Genomic DNA, 19,638 nt, shown 5'->3' on the forward strand with positions numbered 1-19,638 from the left:
GTCTCAGTCATGATGGCCATTACTCAGTACTAAACAAACAGCTGCAATTCACATGACAAATTAACAATAGCAATGAGAAATGCACACAGGATAACTGAAATAGCTCTTATTAACACTGTGACTCAACTCATGAATGTCTGCATGAACGTCCCATGAGACTTTGGGTTAGTGGCCCCCCTCCCTCAGCCACTACAATGTTCTATAAAGAAAACTAAATAATAATAAAAACATAAAAAATAAGAAAACAAGAAAAACAGGTTTTCTAACTAACAATCACATTCATGCTCTGATAAAGACATCAGGGAGTAACCTGAGGTTCAGTATCATGCCCAAGGATACTTTGGCATGCAGACTGGAGAAGCCAGGGAACCAAAAACAATCTTCTCATTGTCAAATGACCTGCTCTACCTTCTGAGCAACCAAAGAGGCTTGCCTGGGATAACACATTGGACTACCTATGAAACACATTGGACTACTGAAGACTGGAAGAAGGTATTATGGACTAATGAATGAAAATTCAAAATCTTTGGTTCATCATGCAGGATCTTGGTATGCTGCTGAGTAGAAGAAAGGATGGTTCCACAGTGGCTGTGTCCAAATTCAGCGGCATCCTTCGGAAACTGCATTTGTAGGCTGATTAAATCACAGTCAGGTGATGAAGGCTGTCCAAATTCGAAGGCTGATCCAAATGCGGCCCACAAACGCATCCACCATTTCCCTGGATTTGAAGGATGGTTTGGGTGTATCCTTTATGGCCCACCCTATCCCAGGATTCATTGCAATCCATACTGGAGAATTTTGTTCTTGTAACAATGGCGGTCGAAGTGAGAGATAAAGTGAAAGAGGAGTACAATTTTAACTGTAAGTATTAAAATCTGGTGGGATAAAAGTTAAATTCCTAAAGCAGTTGTGTTGTTATAGTTTGGGAGTTTGCATAGACATGTTTTTTGTGTTATTAATCTTTGTAAGAATTACCTCTAAACTAGCTTGTATGATGGGTCCTGTGGTTTTTCATTTATTGCCGCTTACATACAGCTAATTTAGATTTTCTCAAATTAACCTTTTTGTGATATGTTGATCACAATGATCACCTCTTCATCAGCCACTGTGGCATATAGCTACAAGACCCATTTATACATCTTATGCTTATGAGTAGTTTTAACCCTCATGCACTACAGAACAGCATGACCCTCTCAGACCTCTCAGTGAAGCCTTCTAAAGAGAGCTACTGTAAAAAGTCTTTTAAAGACATAAATTGGCTTAAAACAAAGACAGAAGAGGAAGCCCACACACAGGCTGTATGGTTTTACTGAATTGTTTTGGTCACATGCATTTCTGCAGTGTTGGTTGTTCAAAGTAAAAAAATAACTCAACTAAACCGGATGTGATGGTGGGTGCTAGTCGCTACATGTTGTGGCTTTTATTAGTGACTTAGAGAGCAGAAACCCACAAAGGTATCTGAGTGCAAAAAAACAGAAAACACTAAATAAATAATAATTTTAAAAAGCTGTTTTATTATTAGTTTACTCCTAACAAACCAGAAACTTGAACTTTTATTATGTTCTCACACATATTATAAATTAGGATTGAATTGTGACAATGAAAAACTGATACATTTGCATCACTGTGTGTATTAGAGGTGTGAAAAGGAAGGAAGGGCGCTTTTACTAACCTGAACTTAGTTTTCTGCCTGCAGACCACATCAGAAAGGCATCTTAAGAGACAGTGTGAGAATTGTTTTTTGATGTGTCTAATTCCTGGATACATTATTTACCTGCTAACATTTCTTTTCTTCTCTGAAGTCACACAGACAGATGACAGGAGCGGCTATGAGTTTAACTGCAGCACTCAGAGGAGTTTTTATCGTTCTGCTTTCTGTGTCAGGTACTGTATGTCTACAGATAAGACCATTTGATCTTTTTGCTCTGAAAACAAACAGGTGGTTGAAATGACAAGTGAGTCAGTGATATAATAACACAAAATGTTGATCAACAGATGCAAAACCATTTTGGAATTCTGCTGTCATTGCACTAAAACAAATTCATTTACTCCAGATACAATAGCACATGTGTTATTGTGTTTTCTGATGTGCTCTGTGTTACAGTGGTACGGAGTCAGAATGGCTGGGGAGTGACTTACACTTCTACTCAGATCTGTGCTGTAAAAGGATCATCAGTGGAGATACGCTGCACCTACACATACCCACCCAGAATAAATAATGAAACTATTGAAGTTCAGAAAAGATTATGGTTTACTAAATTGAAACAAGATGTACCTGTGGATCTAAAAACTGATCCAAACTATGACGCTCGAGTGGAGTATTATTTTTTTCGGAACAACAGCACTCTGAGAATCACAGACCTGAGAGAGAGCGACTCAGCTCAATACAAGTTCAGGTTTGAGACAAACAATCGTAGTGGACGTTATACTGGCTCTCCTGGAGTCACTTTGCTTGTTGCAGGTAAAAAAAAAAAATAACATTGATGTTTCTATGTATCTGTAACTGTTGCATTACACGTGTTTATGGTTTTTTTTCTTCCTCCAGATGCTCCAATACACCACTCTGTGTCAGTGACTCTCTCGGGTGAGATAGTGGAGGGCAGCTCTGTGACTCTGACCTGTAGCAGTGATGCTAACCCAGCAGCTAATTACACCTGGTACAAGGAGGATGATCAGAAACCTCTCAGTAAAGACTCCCAGCTCATCTTCAGCTCCATTCAGTCTTCTGATGCTGGAGAGTATTACTGCATAGCTGTAAACGACCTGGGGACAAAAAGGACTGGTAACAACATCATCATTGTGAATTGTGAGTAAAAGACCATTAATATTTTAAAAAATACATTTCTTCATATATTGATATTCTGGTACTGTAGTTCATTCAGTAGCTTCAGTAGATTATTATTTTATTCACTTTATTCTATTGGCTTCCAGACATGTACTGCTCAATGAACACAAAGTCAAACTGCAGGGACTTTGGTACATTTAGGAAAAAGCAACCTCTGTGAATCCTTCATGTTAGTGTTCTCGTATCTGATGGATGCATGAGATGAAGGTGATAAAAGAGCATCAAAGAGTGTCTGGAGGAAGAGGAACAACATTGCCAGAGAGCTATAAAACGAACCTGAGTGAACTACTCATGTGCATGTTTATGTAACGGACAAACTGTCAGAAACAGACTGCATCAGGGTGGAGTAGGAAATCCTTTAGTCAGACTTGTAATCACAGCCTAGCACTGTGCAGATGCACTGGCTTTAATAAGATAACACCAGAACTGGCAGGTCCACCACTGGTGATGAGACCTGATGAGAATTCACACTGAGCACATGTGACAGAGTTTGGATTTGCTGCTTGTAATATTTATGTAAAATATCTGCCTCCTTGATTTCTTAGTTTTTTGCATTTTTGCCACTTGTTTGTTTGTGGTCATCAAACACATTTTACCATTAGACGAATGCAAAATGCAGCTTTTAAATAGTGTTTTAATTGATTTCATTTCATTTAACCCTTTAACCATCTGAATCAGCTGTGTTAGATCAAGACTACAATTAAAACATGCAGGACACTGGTCCTCGAGGCCTGGAGTTGCCCACCCCTGGTTTAGGTCAGGGTTTAAAGGGTTATTAAGAGAAAAAGCTATCCAGCTATCGATTTAAGTGGTATCTTTATTCAAAAGTTCTAGAGGTGTGATAAATTAGTAACATTTTTAAAAAGAAATCTGTAAGGGGGGAAATACTTTTTCATAGTACTGTGCCTGATCTCCACGTGTTAGCGAATGACATATTCACTGCTGGATAAAATCGTCAGACCCATTTTCAAACCTAACTCTGGGGCTCATAAATCAGGAGATTCAGACCATCTTTGGTCTAAAGAAAGCATTAAAGAATGACCCATGAGTGTTTGTTTAATGTGAGCTGTAGTGTTATTGGCGGGGCATGTAGTTTTATCTTCTACTATGAAAACTCAATGATAATGTGTAATTAAACATTAAATATGTTCATGTTTCCTCCTCCAGATGCTCCAAAGCTTCCCTCTGTGTCAGTGAGTCCCTCTGCTGAGATAGTGGAGGGCAGTTCAGTGACTCTGACCTGTAGCAGTGATGCTAACCCAGCAGCTAAATATACCTGGTACAAGAACAATGATCGCAAACCTCTCAGTGAGAGCTTCCAGCTTGGGTTCAGCTCCATTCAGTCCTCTGACTCTGGAGAGTATTACTGTAAAGCCAGAAACAAGCTGGGGATGAAGACGTCTAGGAACAAACTTCTTGATGTAAAATGTAAGTAAAAACATGGCTAGTTGTTCACTGTGCAGCTTCAGTAAAGCACTCTGGATTCCAAATGGCTTCTGGATATACATCCCTGAGATGTAAACCATCAGTAAGACATGCAGTTAGTGGGGTTGGGTTAATTGGTCATTCTAAATTGTCCATAGGTGTGATTGTGAGTGTGAATGGCTATCAGTCTGTCCCTGCAACACCTGCCTCCTGCCCTATGGCAGCTGGCATAGGCTCCAGCCCCTCCGTGACCCTTACAAAGATAAGAGGATGGATAGATGGATGGATGGATGGATGGATGGATAGATGGGTGGTACTGTAATTGTCTGAATGCCACAAAACCCTCCACAACAGCACAGATTTGTTTCTGCTTTGAACATATTTTTTGTGATTCTGGTTGAATCTGTAGGTTTCTTTTGGTTGGGTTTGGTTTCATTTGACTTTCAGAATGATAAGTAGAAGACTTTCCTATATTTACATCCTTTGTATTGATTTGAGTGGTTGAAGGACAGAAATTAGACTCTTACATGTCATGAGAGAGACCTGATTGGCAACCAAAGGATTATATAAATCCAATTACCTAATCCAACGATCACACTACATGAACATGCTTAAGTCATCAATGGACAGGCAAACTCTCTGTGTCTTTACCTTCTCTTTCAGATGCTCCAAAGTTTCTGTCTCTATCAGTGAGTCCCTCTGATGAGATAGTGGAAGGCAGCCCTGTAAATCTGATCTGCAGCAGTGATGCTAACCCAGCAGCTAATTACACCTGGTACAAAGACAACAAAGTACTGTCAGTAGGACAACAGGGTGTTTATCACTTTATCTCCATCAGGTTGGAGGACAGTGGGGATTATTCCTGCAAGTCTGAGAATGTGCATGGAGAGGCCAACTCTACCTCTCTATCAGTGGATGTACAATGTGAGTGTTTTTTGTCAGTCTAAACGTTCAAAATACTTTTTAAGAATCTTAACAGAATTTGAATATAAATTTACATAGTTTTTAATTTACTGTTTGCTAGATCCTCCGAGACTTCCCTCTGTGTCAGTGAGTCCCTCTGCTGAGATAGTGGAGGGCAGTTCAGTCACTCTGACCTGTAGCAGTGATGCTAACCCAGCAGCTAACTACACCTGGTACAAGGAGGATGATGAGTCACCAAAGGCATCAGGACAGAACTTCACCATCACTGACATCCAACCTGAACACAGTGGGAGTTATTACTGTGTTGCCCAGAACTCAAGAGGACATCAGAACTCCATCTTACAGCTGGATGTTGTGGCAGGTCAGTCTGATGCTCCTCACAGTTGAATGATCTGTGAAACTAGATGTGCAACTCAGACTTGCATCCTGTTTGTTTGTCTTCTTTTTAGTGAAATCAGTAATAATCGCGAATATCATCAGGTTGAGTCTGGTGGTTCTGATGCTGATTCCTTTGTTTTTGTTGAGTATACAGATAAGGTAATATATATGTATATATAAAATCATCAGTTCCATTACTTTTCTTTTTCCCCCAACTTTATCTTTAAAGCTGCTGATTAAGTTTCAATAAAAATTGATTTGTTATAGGAATTTATCCAGGAAGAAGAAACGGGCAAACTTACATACTGGAGCAGATGGAACTGCTGATATGATCCAGGTAAGAAGTGCTACACAACAGACAGTTTTTGCAATATGAATTAGAGCCAGTAATAATTTTACCACAATGCAATACATGTTTAAAGAAGCTCTTTTAGTCTTATCATTATTTTAATCTCTCTCCATCAGTTAGATTCTCCTTCTGTTTATGAGAACCTTTCAGCCTTGAAGGCCTTCGCAGCAAGCACAGACAGACAAGAAGGTGCAGGAAGATCTGGAGTGAAGTCCAACTAGCTGAGAGTCCTGCATGGAAGAAACAAAATGAACTGAAATCACGTACCTCGTAAATATTATTTACTTGTTGAACCAGATTAAAAATGATTTAAAGAGAGAATTGTCATCCTTAAAGTAGTACAGGAGACTGAGGTGAGGCGGGAATGAAGTGGACACATTAAACTTAAGCTTTTTTCTTTTTCTTAAATTTAGCAAGACATTTCAAAAAAAAATTTGTATTAATTTTATTGCTACCGCATGATGATGTGATGCTTCAAAGAGCTAATGAGATATTTGTAAGACGTTTTGCTTTCTACTTTATTTGCCCTTTAGATCAGTGAGCTTTTGTTTGCTGTTAAACTGTGAGATAAACTGTGGGAAACAGTTTCAGCCTTCTGTTGTATACTTCTGATGTTTTTGTAAATACAAAATGTAAAGTCTTCTTTACATCAAACTCACACCATGTATCTCCCCTCCTTCTAAACAACAGCAACTTCTTCAACTGAAGTTGTAGCATCATTTCGGTTTTCTCTAAGTGCAGGGTGAAGGTTTGTAGAAAGTTTTCTTTTTTTCAATTTAGCTTTAGATTGTTTTAACGTTTATTTTCAGATTGCATTCTCCTATATTAAAGACAAATACAGTTTACATGTATTTTTTTTCTTCTGAATCCTTCTATTTTGTCAACAGAAAGATTAATTTATCCAGAGACACTGTGTGTTATGTACATCTTTGAAACCAGCGAGGCTTTGTGCAGATGTAAATTATAAACTCATATACATTTGTTGCATAAAATAGTTGATGTCAATCAGAAGAGAGGTGATAACCTAATGCTGTAGCAGGTATAGTCATCCAGCTCTGATGTTTATCTGACCACTCTATTTGCATTAAATCACATATATTTGTATATTTCCTCCATAAGCACTTCTTGAATAAAATCTCTGATATATCTTTGATATATTAAACAGGGCTAAACATGTAAAATAAAAATGGTTCCAAAGAAATAATATTAAGATGAAGCTCCTGTCTCCTCACATCTCAACACTGTCACCAGTGCTGTTTTTTTTTCAGTTCTCAGCTATTTTTGTCATGGTCCTGAGTCTGACAACTTAGTGTTTTGTGTTTCTTTATATTTCTTGTTCTTGTTTATTCTGTTATGTCTTTTGTTTAGGTTTGCTATGTGTTAGGGTTTTGTTTCATGCCTGCCTGTGTCCCCTCTGTCTGTCCATGGTGTCACTGTGTCTGCTCGTGAATCTGTCTAAGTTCAGTGTCTTGTCTGGTTCTCTGTGTCTGCTAGTTTCCTGTTTTATTCTGAAGGTCTCTATCTCATGTGAGTGTGTTCAGTTTACGTTTCCCCTGTCTCGTCAGCTGTGATTTCTCCCAGGCGTGTCCCCCCGTCTCCCATCCCTTGATTACTGCTGTGTGTTCTTCTGCATGTTGCCGGTTCGTCTGCGTTAATCTCCCTGTTGGTGTCATTTTGCCACTTTGAAAATAAACATTCACTCATATCATCTGTTCTTTGCCTGCGTTTTGGGTCCTTTAATAAGTCCACATGGCTCATTAGTGTTAATTCCTCCCTGAGGGTGTCCTTTCCTCTTCATTCATGTTTCATTTGTCTTCCTCATTTAGTTATGTAACTCCCTGTTTTGCTTTGAGAGTCGTTGTCCTTGTGCTTTGCTTTGTTTGTCTCATCTCTTGTGATTTAGTCCACCTGTGTCTTGTTCTCTCCAGCTCTTTTCACTTCCCCTAATTAGCCGTCTGTGTATACATTTTCGCTGTCCCCCATATCTTATGTCAGAATGCCTGTGTATCTTCTCCAGGGCACCTTATGCTGAATGTGGGTTCAAGTTTTGGTTTTAGTAGTTAATAGTTTTCATTTTTTCATGTATATATTTGTGCAATCAGCCAAATAAATGACTTGCTTTTAGTTCATTCCAGTCAGCCTTTGTGTATCTGCCTTTAGATCATCATACTTATTGGACTCAACCCATGACAGGATGAAATCATTAGATCTATTTTCATAGCATTGTCCATTTTAGAACTTTTAAAGGCTTAAATCCCATGTACACTCTACCTAGCAGAAAAACACCATCCCTAACAATGATCCCAAAACTATATGACACAGAACGTGCATTATGGCAAGACAGGGTGAAAAAACTTCCATCAGTTTGCCTGACAACTGACTGCTGGACCTCTAGAACCACCTGCTCTTTCATGCCTGTCACTTGCCACTTTATTGAAATTTACAAGATGACATCTTTCCAGCTGGACTGCTTTGACTTCACTGACAGAAACACTGCAGAAAACCTGGTACAGGAGCTATTAAGAGTGGCAAATGAGTGGCAAGACAGGACAAAGTGGTGTACTGTTATGATAATGCTGCAAACATCACCAAAGCCATAAAAATTCTGAAGCGGACTCACCACCCGTGTCTGGCACATACATTAAACCTGATGATTTAAAGATTGCCTGAAGGTAGTGAAAACAACCGTGGACAAGGTAAAGGCTATTGTGGAGTTTTTCCACAGAAGAACAGTAGCGATGCCTATGAGACTGTCCTGAGGTTTCCAGTTGTGTATAAAAGCTGCCACCTCTCCATGCTCTGTTTTGTTCCTTGTCTTGTCAAAGTCTGTTGTTATGTAAAATCCTTTCGAGAGTACAGGGAGTGCAGAATTTTTTGGCAAATGAGTATTTTGTCCACATCATCCTCTTCATGCATGTTGTCTTACTCCAAGCTGTATAGGCTCGAAAGCCTACTACCAATTAAGCATATTAGGTGATGTGCATCTCTGTAATGAGAAGGGGTGTGGTCTAATGACATCAACACCCTATATCAGGTGTGCATAATTATTAGGCAACGTCCTTTCCTTTGGCAAAATGGGTCAAAAGAAGGACTTGACAGGCTCAGAAAAGTCAAAAATAGTGAGATATCTTGCAGAGGGATTCAGTAGTGATGGGCAGATGAAGCTTCATGAAGCACTGAAGCTTTTCATCCAATTGGTTCATCCCAGCACAAAGCTTCTTGAAGCTTCATTTGCTCTAGTAGGACACCTACTGGATAAATATGTAAAAATATTAGTTGGCATGAATTTGAAGAGTGTGGCCTTTTGCACACAGCCTGTAAATGTCAACAACAAAAGGAGTGTGTAAAACATCTATATTGTAGTGATGCAGTATACTTTGTATATTTATACTGGCAGTATGGAAAATGATCATTTGGAAATGCTTAAAATGGAAATGATCATTTACTGTGAGGTGAGGTGTGGTTGGGGTGTGGACAGTGGTTGTGCTTTTGTAACGTTGAGGTATGGACAGCTACACACTGAGGCGTCAGTCCTGCCTGTTCACATTTTATTCTGTAAAAACTAAATTTTCACTGCTTTTATGACCTTTTTAGTGGGGAGAACATAGCTAGGATTTAATGATTTAACAAATCTTTTAAATCCTTTGTCCTCCACAACACTAAATGGCTGTGAGTCCTCAATCACCATGCTAACCAGGTCTTCATCTATTTGAGATTGTTCTCCTGAGGAAAGACAATAAATCAAAGCACAAATATAAATATCACACACGTAACTTATAACAGTTGTATAATATTGTTATATCATTTAGTAACATTACTGCATCCTATATTATCATTGCATTTGATGCTCACCTGGTCTTGCTCCACAATCGGTGTTCCCCTTATTCTCATGCAAAGCTCTGTAGTGCCTAAGCATGGATGAGGTGTTGTTGTTATATCCCAGCTCCCTGGCACATAGCAAACACTTCACCTTGTACAAAAGTACAGACAGCTTAACATAAATTGTATTGCACCATCAGTATTATGAAATACATCTTCTGTAGAAATTTACATATCTTGTTGGGAGGAAAAAGATCAAAATGTTCCCACACAGGGGAGGACATCCTCCTCTTCTTAGCTGGCTCCATTCTCTCCTGACTTTCTCTCCTCACTCTCATAAACCTCCAAACTGTCTCCAAACTCTCACTAACCGCAACTCTCCATCAAACACCCACATTTTTGAATGAAGTCTGAGGGGTTTATATCGCTGTCATATCTCACGGCAAAGTTCGAACCACTTCATGAACCAGTCACGTGGTACAGCCGGGCAGCGAGGCTTCGGACGTCATCATTTTCAGCTCCTCCCATAAATGAAGCAAGCCTCGATACGCGCATCGCGGAAACGCCCCCTCCATTACTCGACACAAGCTTCGAAGCCTCGATACATAACGTCACATCACTAGGATTCAGCAGTCTCAAAATTGCAAAGCTTCTGGAGCGTGATCATCGAACAATCAAGCATTTCATTCAAAATAGTCAACAGGGTCGCAAGAAGCGTGTGGAAAAACCAAGGCGCAAAATAACTGCCCATGAACTGAGAAAAGTCAAGCGTGCAGCTGCCAAGATGCCACTTGCCACCAGTTTGGCCATATTTCAGAGCTGCAACATCACTGGAGTGCCCAAAAGCACAAGGTGTGCAATACTCAGAGACATGGCCAAGGTAAGAAAGGCTGAAAGACGACCACCACTGAACAAGACACACAAGCTGAAACGTCAAGACTGGGCCAAGAAACATCTCAAGACTGGTTTTTCTAAGGTTTTATGGACTGATGAAATGAGAGTGAGTCTTGATGGGCCAGATGGATGGGCCCGTGGCTGGATTGGTAAAGGGCAGAGAGCTCCAGTCCGACTCAGACGCCAGCAAGGTGGAGGTGGAGTACTGGTTTGGGCTGGTATCATCAAAGATGAGCTTGTGGGGCCTTTTCGGGTTGAGGATGGAGTCAAGCTCAACTCCCAGTCCTACTGCCAGTTTCTGGAAGACACCTTCTTCAAGCAGTGGTACAGGAAGAAGTCTGCATCCTTCAAGAAAAACATGATTTTCATGCAGGACAATGCTCCATCACACGCGTCCAAGTACTCCACAGCGTGGCTGGCAAGAAAGGGTATAAAAGAAGAAAAACTAATGACATGGCCATCCTTGTTCACCTGATCTGAACCCCATTGAGAACCTGTGGTCCATCATCAAATGTGAGATTTACAAGGAGGGAAAACAGTACACCTCTCTGAACATTGTCTGGGAGGCTGTGGTTGCTGCTGCACGCAATGTTGATGGTGAACAGATCAAAACACTGACAGAATCCATGGATGGCAGGCTTTTGAGTGTCCTTGCAAAGAAAGGTGGCTATATTGGTCGCTGATTTGTTTTTGTTTTGTTTTTGAATGTCAGAAATGTATATTTGTGAATGTGGAGATGTTATATTGGTGTCACTGGTAAAAAAAAATAATAATAATTGAAATGGGTATATATTTGTTTTTTGTTAAGTTGCCTAATAATTATGCACAGTAATAGTCACCTGCACACACAGATATCCCCCCAAAATAGCTAAAACTAAAAACAAACTAAAAACTACTTCCAAAAACATTCAGCTTTGATATTAATGAGTTTTTTGGGTTCATTGAGAACATGGTTGTTGTTCAATAATAACATTATTCCTCAAAAATACAACTTGCCTAATAATTCTGCACTCCCTGTAGTTTCACCTTCTTCTAATTCAGGAGAATAATGTAAACTAAAACTACATAATAGCTTCACAATCATTAATCAGGGGCATAACGTGGCATAAGATAATATAATAACCTCACAGTCCCCCTTGATCTCTTTTAAAAGAGATCACTTACACCCTAGAATCCAGGTTTGCGAGGTCCATTTCTTCTTCTTAGTCCTGAGGCCCTGTGTCCCCGTTTAACGAGTGGACCATATTGGATGACCTCTGTGATTGTTCAGTTCAGATGCAAGAAAAACTATGATTACAACAACAATAGTAGTTACAGATGACACTCCCATCGCTCTCCAATTCTCCCACAGCTTTATCTTGGTGCTCCAGTTTCCCCAACCTCATTTTGGTGCCACCTTGTACCTTTCAAACGTACTCAGACTAGAACCTCTGTCCAAGGAGCTTTTAACCTTTACTTTATTGCTGCAGCTATCAGTGTCTTCCAGTCGGGTGATTCTCTGCTCTTCTTTCTTCGACCTCAAGGGTTAGACCACCCTTCAGTCGTTGCACAGATCAGGGGATTATTCTGCCCCGATTTTCAAACAACGATCTGTGTATTCTGGGGTCACAGCCGTGTCCCCCTTTTTACCAAGAGCCTCTCGAACCTCGTTGGTCTGGTGTTCCTGGTTTTTTGCCAACCCCTTCATGGTTATTGCTGTGTTTATGGGATCCATCCTTTTGAGGTGACTAACTAGAGCCAAAACTGCATGACCCTTGGCCCCAGTTGCTGTCTCGGCAGTCTCCACGTCTATCTCTGCTGCGAAGGATCCTCATATCTCCATGACCTCGTCTGGTGTCTGTTCCTTTCTCTGTAAGACAGAAAACCAAAACACCTCTCTGCCTAGCCTTAATAATCTAATGTTGTTATTCATTGTTCCTCGAGTGATTCAAAAGTTGGTTTAGAATATTCAGAATGTTCAGGACTCTCTGGCCCAGGGACTTATTCTAATCATAATCTATGTGTGTGTAAGCGTGTTTGCATTTAGCCCTCTGCACTCAAAGTCAATACCTGCAATATATCAGTCTGGACCATCACGCCGAATAAAGCTTATGACCTTCTAAAGACTGAGTGCCAACTCATTATGAGCACATTTGCAATGCGTATATGAAAATAAAAATAACCACTTATTTTAGTAAAAGAAATCAAAAACAAATTAACCATTTTTACTTCTAACCTTTGCCACCTTTTTACAAAAATCATGTGTTTCTTTCAGCCTTCCGTCCTACGATTTCCTCTCCAGTGCGATACTCAGCTTCTCATGAACACAGGCATTTTATCCTCTAAACGCTATTCAGTTTATTTCAATATATATTTAAGATATTAGATATATATATATAATAGATATTTAAGGTAGACACACGTAATTAGCTGCAGCTGTGTTGTTGATCGGGAGGAAGCAAACAGTTTGTGACTGCTGCGCTGCTGTTAAATCCTGGAAATAAAGAATCTGAAGGACAAGATGAGTAAGGCTGGAGTTATTGGACTGTATCAAGTTTAATAACTTCATGCATACCAGGCACATCGCGTCACCCCGCCAACGAACACCCCAGTGGCTTCAACCCTAGGCTTAGCCTCTACAGGAGAGGTTTCAGCCATGAAAAGTGTGTCCATCACAAGCCCACCACCATGATCTCAGGTCTTGAGGCAACAATCATGAAAACTAATCTTAACTGAGAGTGTTGGATGTCCTCATTATTGCAGAGCACATGGACAGCATACTCACCTGGTTCTGTGGGCCAGCAGCACATGTCACACCATCCATCACCCTTGTCATCACATTCAATCTTGATCTGAGAGAAACCTGAAGACAGAAACGTTCAATGATAAAAACACACAGTAGAATAAAATTGTAAGAAGTCATCAGTTGATGCAGTTTAAGGACACTTGTTCTTCTGTGCAGTCTCACCTGGAGCTCACGTTTCTAGTTCATGCCATCATGACCAAAGATTCTTCAATTAATAGTTTAAAGATGTCCGTGAATGCACTGCTAACTGCTCTTCACCCTTATAAAAATCAACATGCATTTAGAATAAGAAACAATTTTACAAAACCAAAAGCTTCACTGTACTTAGTGATTTATATGTCTAAGAAACAGGTTCAGTTTGTAACTGAGAGAGCGGCTCAGTGGTGCTGAATTATATTTCCAATAGAAACACAATTTCATATGTTGTAGTAACAACACACTGCCACAAGATGGCAGCCTAGGCCTACGTTACCATGCTGTTCAAGTAAAAAAGAAAAAGTGACAGAGCCTTGAAAGAGTGACAGAGACACTTTTTATGAACTCATCTGTAATGTGTCACCTTTTCTGTAGGATGAAGAAGGGCTTCCCTTCTTTTAAAGTAAATACAGGCTTACAAAGATCCTCTAAACATGTTTCTGAAATAATCCTAAACACAATCATTAAATCAAAAATGCAAGAAACTATTTATTTAATCACTCTTCTTAACTTAATTCCTTAACTTATTACAAAAATGTGCATGTGCAGATCCACACATGCACTGCTTAAACTTCCCTAGTTTAATAAATGGTGAGCAATAAACAGAAGTTTTCTGCATTGTCAACATTTTTAAAGATGCTTCTATCCCCCGCTGTACCTCCTCCTTCTCGCTGAGACTTCAAGACAAACCATTCTGCTGCTGACAAGGCCATTGATACTGTTTTGTCCCTCTCTGGACCCTGTAGACGCGCGCAACCACAGAGAAATAAATCAGAGGAATAAATGTGAATGATATTGCTTACACTGAACAGCAACACCCAGGTGAGGATTATCTAATGGCAAATTTTCCAAACAATGAAAAAAAACGTGCCCTTTTTCTCACCGTGTCTAGAGTGTAAAGGTCAGCCAATGTCGTTCGGATCTGCTGCACAGCTTGAGGCTGGTCTGGGAAGAATCTGTCCAGGACTCCAGGTCTGGGGAGCACTTGCTGAACCTTCTTGGTACCAGCCAGGTGAGCGCTGATATCTGGACACTTCACAGCTCGAGAGCGCTCCATGAGGAGACGAGCATCCCAGCTCTGCAATTCAAAACAGACAATGAATTCTCTGCTTGTCTTTTTATCATTAGATGAATTTCTGTATTAAAAAATTCAGTTTATTGGGCCACTTTGTGCTAGAAGAATTTTTCTAGCATAAAATAGCCTCTATCATTTCACTAACTTTTGGAATCTTATTTCACTGCTGCTAATGACGTTTCACAAACTGTCACAGGTTTTTTAGCTTCGTTCGTATAAACTTTCTCGTGGTTGAGATTCCTGAGAAAACAGCCAGCACACTGAGCAGCAGAGGGTGACAACAGTTGGTTTATAATACGCTGAGATTTGACAGACAGAGACAGAAGAATGAAGGAGAACAACACAGAGTCACGCTTTCAAGGAGCACCTGGACGGTAGATTCAGCAGTTTGGCTTGAAACTTGCAAACTGTTTTAACTTGTTATGTCCGATTAAGTTTTCCTTCCAGGATGCAGTTTTCTTTCACTTGTTTCCTGTTCCTGCCAGCAGAATGCACACACAGCTGCAGTAACTACACACAATGTTGCAGAAAACATGGAGCAGCAACAAACATGTGCTGGTCTCTAATCACCCATTCAAACTGACACAGCGACAGGTCTGTTTCACTTATATCAGCCAATCAGGGCTAGACTTGGTGTTGCTTAGCAGGGAAAGAAATAAACTCAATGATAATGACGCTCCAGTTTCTCATGAATATGAATCACTTTAAGCAAGTCTACAGGTTTCATTTTAGTGTTTTTAACTAAACTCTTTGATGTAATCATTCTGAGTGCAAATCAAAAGTTGGACCTGTTCAGAAGTATAGTTGCCAGGCATGTAACCATTCCTGAAATACACCACAGTTTGCCGTCCCTGAAGTGAAAGTGACACAAAAGACACATTAATCCATGTCGACACACAGCGACCTCCATCTCCTCTTCATCCAGTTTGGAGGCCTTCCTTGAAGTCTCTCGTGCTGCTGTCCACTGGGAATCCCCACATGTGCCTCTTCCCCGTGTTTATGACATGTAACAAATATTAAAAAAAAAAGCAAGAATTATAAAGTAAATGACAAGATTTTCCATTTACTCTAATTTAACAGTAGTCATCTTGCAGAAGACAGTCGTTTGGTTACTACAGTAAAAACTATTATGTCAAATTAACCAAAATGAAAAACAAAATCACCTAAACTTGCATTTTTCACTGCCTTCTGTAAAGTGTCAACAAATGCAGACATTTTGCTGTCTTCAGCAACAAAAACGCCATCATTTTTCCCTCTATTAGTCCCACATATGATCATTGTAAACTTGGAGAAGCCTCTCTCACTCATTTATTTTGGACTTGCCCCAAATAGCATAACTATTGGTTGGACATTTTTAAATGTTTTTCTGATATCTACAATTGCACATTAGAGCCGGACCCAATAACTGCATTGTTTGGATCTTCCTCTTCCCTTTTACACCTCAGCTCTGCTGCACAAACTACATTTTTGTTCGGAATGGTAATTGCTAAGAAAATGATCTTGACTCTCTGGAAGTCGGATATTGTAGCTCAATTCAAAATGTGGCTAACAGAACTGACTGCTCTGTTGCACGTGGAGAGGATTAGGTACACATCAGCGGACAAACTTAGTCATTTCTTTGATGTGTGGCATTTTATTTCTGTTTATTGCTGGTGCTTAAGTAGTATTTTTGTTGTTGCAGCGTAATATTTTGCCTTATTTGTGTGTTTTTGCCCGTGCTGTTGTGTTGTCTGTTTTGTTTTATTGGGTTTTTTGTTTGTTTCTTTTTTTTGGGGGGGGGGGGGTCTTTTTTTGTCTTTTTTTTCTTAGGATCAAAAATCTCACAAGAACACATACTTAAAAAAAATAAACGCACCATCAGCCATCATGCTAAATTTGCATCTTCAAAAGTCAATGCAGCCAGACTCACACCTGATTATAAATGTTCAGGAGACACTGTTTAATGTTTAGTGTTAACTTAAATCACTCATCATTTACAGTATTACAGAGTTCGGGGTTATGGGTTAGCACTGTCATGTTACCCGTAACTGTATTAACTATGGTAGTAACTTAACTAGCAGTATTGGTCAAATTACTTGAAAAAAGTAAACCAGTAACTATTACTGATTACTTCCCCCAAAAAGTAATCCCGTTACGTTACTGATTACTTATTTTCAAAAGTAATTAATTACTTAGTTACTTAGTTACTTTTTAAAAACATGATTTACAACCTGAATAGGTGATAAAGCCATAGATCTTTCAGCTCAATTCTACTTTTTCTGCATAATCCATCATACAAAATGTAATCAAATGGAAAAGTCTGTTTTTAAAACTTGTTTTATTAGTTTTAATCTTTTAACTTTATGCATCAAGCAAAAATTAAATTATATGCAACATTCTGACTAGAAGAAATTTGTTTAACATTTAAACCTATTTTCTGCACATTCCAGCACATAAAATAATTTTTTTTGTGTTTACACTCAGTCTTTCAAATAAATGCAAGTGAAACACAGCAGAAAATAAATAAAGTCAAAGACTCAGCTGTCCTGTTGCTCTATTTTCACCTGTATAGCAGGCAGGTGTTTGCTGGATTTCTTACCTGTAAACAGTGGGTCATGTGTGATAAAAGCTTGTGCAGGAAGTAGCAGGTGTAGACTGGCCCATAGCACTGTATGAAGTGATAAGATGTGAAAGGACATATATAGGGTACCTTAAAAGTGTTTCCCTGAGCTTTTACTTGTGGCTTGAAATCTAAATAAATCTAAATAAATGTGAATTTAAAAAAGCGAGAAAAAGGAGGAGCCCGGAGCTTCGTCTTTCGCTCGGCCTACCCCGCAGTAGCAGACGAACCGTCAGAGACTCGAACTTGGTCGTTAAACTCTGGGGTCTGAATGCTGGCCTCTTAACGCTGTGCACCACACAGCCGGCCAGTTAATGCTATAAAAAAAGGACATTTATCTTTTGTTCTTCAACAATTTTTTTTCGTTTTTCTAAATCTATTTAGCTTCTTGTGCAGTATTGTTCCACACAAATGACACATGGAAACCTAGCTATTTTTTATTGGCTTTCACAAAATGGGACTGCCAATGTTGTAGGTGTTACTGCCAAAGTCTTCCTGCTAGCCGGAAACCTGCTGGCGGCGCCACTATGTTCTCACCACACTCTTCAGCTTCAGCTTTGTTGCCTCTTTTCGGCACACCTACCTAGTCCCACTCATCCACTTTATCTGCTCATGGCAGATTTACCCACACTGACCACTCCTTGGATTAAGGTAAATTCAAGCAGGTCATTACAAAAAAGACACACAGTTTATCATCTTATCCTTGTGCAACACCTAAAAGCACTCTGTTCATTTGTTTGCTAGATTAGCCGCTAGCATACACACACTGTGTTAGAGGCTTGTTGCTACACACCTGTTACTGTGTATTTTTCAATGGTTCAGCACTCCTTGGATTTTTAGACAGTAATGAGATCATGTGCACGCTCCACAGAGGTCCAGAGTCCAAATGTGACCTCTAGCACCAAACGCTTGCTGCAGTTGTTGGTGTCAGAGGTGACACACAAGGTATCGGTTTTCGTTGAGATTACTTTTTCATATAGGACCAAGTATGTTTGGATAGCTTTTTGCCCTTGAAAACTGCCGTTTAATATTAGACATTGTTGTCTAATGTTATAAATGGATTGATCTGAAACGTGTAAGTGTGACAAATATGGAATAAAATACGAAATCAGAAAGGAGGCAAATACTTTTTCACAGCGCTATAGTCTGTAAATGGCCTTCTTTTGGCTATAGTAGATCTTTTACTTGTTCTTTTTTTAATTGTTTGTTAAAATTGTTTTTTCGATCATATTGAGTATAGACGAATGCAACTGTGAGCTTTAGCGATTAGCCCGTTTCAACAGGACCATGATCCCGATGTGTGAGACAGCAGGGTGCTGCCATTGGTGTTGTAATGTGTGATTTAGTTCCTCCTAACATTTCAGTTTGCTTCCAGTATCTATCCTCTGTGATTACTGGCTCTACAGACAGATTTAATAGAAGTGTGTGAGCTATTGGCTCAGTATAAAGGGTCAGTAGTGTTTTCATGTCACCTATCCATCCTCCATTTAGTCACCCAAAGCATGTAGTAAATACTGCTCACTTTTATTCATCTTCTCTTAAATTCAGACAAATTCCCAGTTGTTAACGTTGAGCTTGTGTGTGTGTGTCAGTTGCAGCCACCAAGTTGAACACCAACACCAAATCCAACCTGGGTCAGTGTGTCAGCAAGTACGACCTGCTGGTCTGGTTTGAGATCAGTGAGCTGGAGCCCACTGGAGAGTGACTATCCACCTGGAGTGTTATATTCACGCACAAGCTTTAAAGGAACCATAAAAATGATCTCCAGGAAGAACATTATAAGTTGGGATGTTGTGTCACCTCCTCCCTCCATGCACAGGTACATCCCAGCCATCGTGGATCACAGTGGAGGCCTGCCCTGTCATGGTACCTATCTGCTGCACCAGGTACAGGATTGGTGCACATGTTGTTTTCTTATTACTCACACAGTGGTAACTGCTTCCTTTGTACACAGTTGAATATTTTCTTTTAAAGCGTAATGTTTCTCTAGCTGTGCTCACTGTGATCCTGAGCTCCTGTTATGTTTGCTGCAGGGGATCCAGCGGAGGATCACAGTGACCCTCATCCACGAGAAGGGCAGCGAGCTCCATTGGAAAGATGGTCATGAGCTGGTTGTAGGTGAGCAGCCTACCTTTAGGGTCTAGTCGCACTATACCTCTGTGTAGAAAACAAAAACCCAAAGCACAGAAACAATGTTTTATAGTGTTTGTGTGCTTTTGATAGAGGAAGACAGGACAGAACATCATTAAAGGGATTTGACTTTGTGAGATGACACTGAAAACGCAACACTCGGTTCACTCTGAGATTTTTTCAGTCTGGAAAGATGAATCTGTCGGGCTTTAGGCTGCTT

General features: G+C 39.9%; 1 protein-coding gene across 1 annotated transcript; it reads left to right on the top strand.

The window, feature by feature from the left end:
* The first annotated feature begins 1,686 nt into the window (after positions 1-1,686).
* On the top strand, positions 1,687-7,180 carry LOC120730726 (B-cell receptor CD22-like). The gene is made up of 9 exons (XM_040027186.1): positions 1,687-1,884; positions 2,105-2,461; positions 2,546-2,806; positions 4,013-4,273; positions 4,934-5,194; positions 5,295-5,555; positions 5,644-5,731; positions 5,840-5,909; positions 6,038-7,180. Exons 1-9 carry the CDS (start codon positions 1,815-1,817, stop codon positions 6,140-6,142), a joined length of 1,734 nt encoding a protein of 577 aa, XP_039883120.1. The 5' UTR covers positions 1,687-1,814; the 3' UTR covers positions 6,143-7,180.
* Positions 7,181-19,638: the final 12,458 nt, after the last annotated feature.

The sequence above is a fragment of the Simochromis diagramma genome, unplaced genomic scaffold, assembly GCF_900408965.1.
Source record: "Simochromis diagramma unplaced genomic scaffold, fSimDia1.1 OVJJ01000362.1, whole genome shotgun sequence".
In the NCBI taxonomy this organism is placed as follows: domain Eukaryota; kingdom Metazoa; phylum Chordata; class Actinopteri; order Cichliformes; family Cichlidae; genus Simochromis; species Simochromis diagramma.

Excerpts from the sequence above, each read along its gene's own strand:
- LOC120730726 (XM_040027186.1), top strand. The coding sequence starts at position 1,815 with ATGACAGGAGCGGCTATGAGTTTAACTGCAGCACTCAGAGGAGTTTTT. Across the intron at positions 5,195-5,294 it reads TCTATCAGTGGATGTACAAT|ATCCTCCGAGACTTCCCTCT; the intron begins GTGAGTGTTTTT and ends ACTGTTTGCTAG. Across the intron at positions 5,732-5,839 it reads TTGTTGAGTATACAGATAAG|GAATTTATCCAGGAAGAAGA; the intron begins GTAATATATATG and ends GATTTGTTATAG.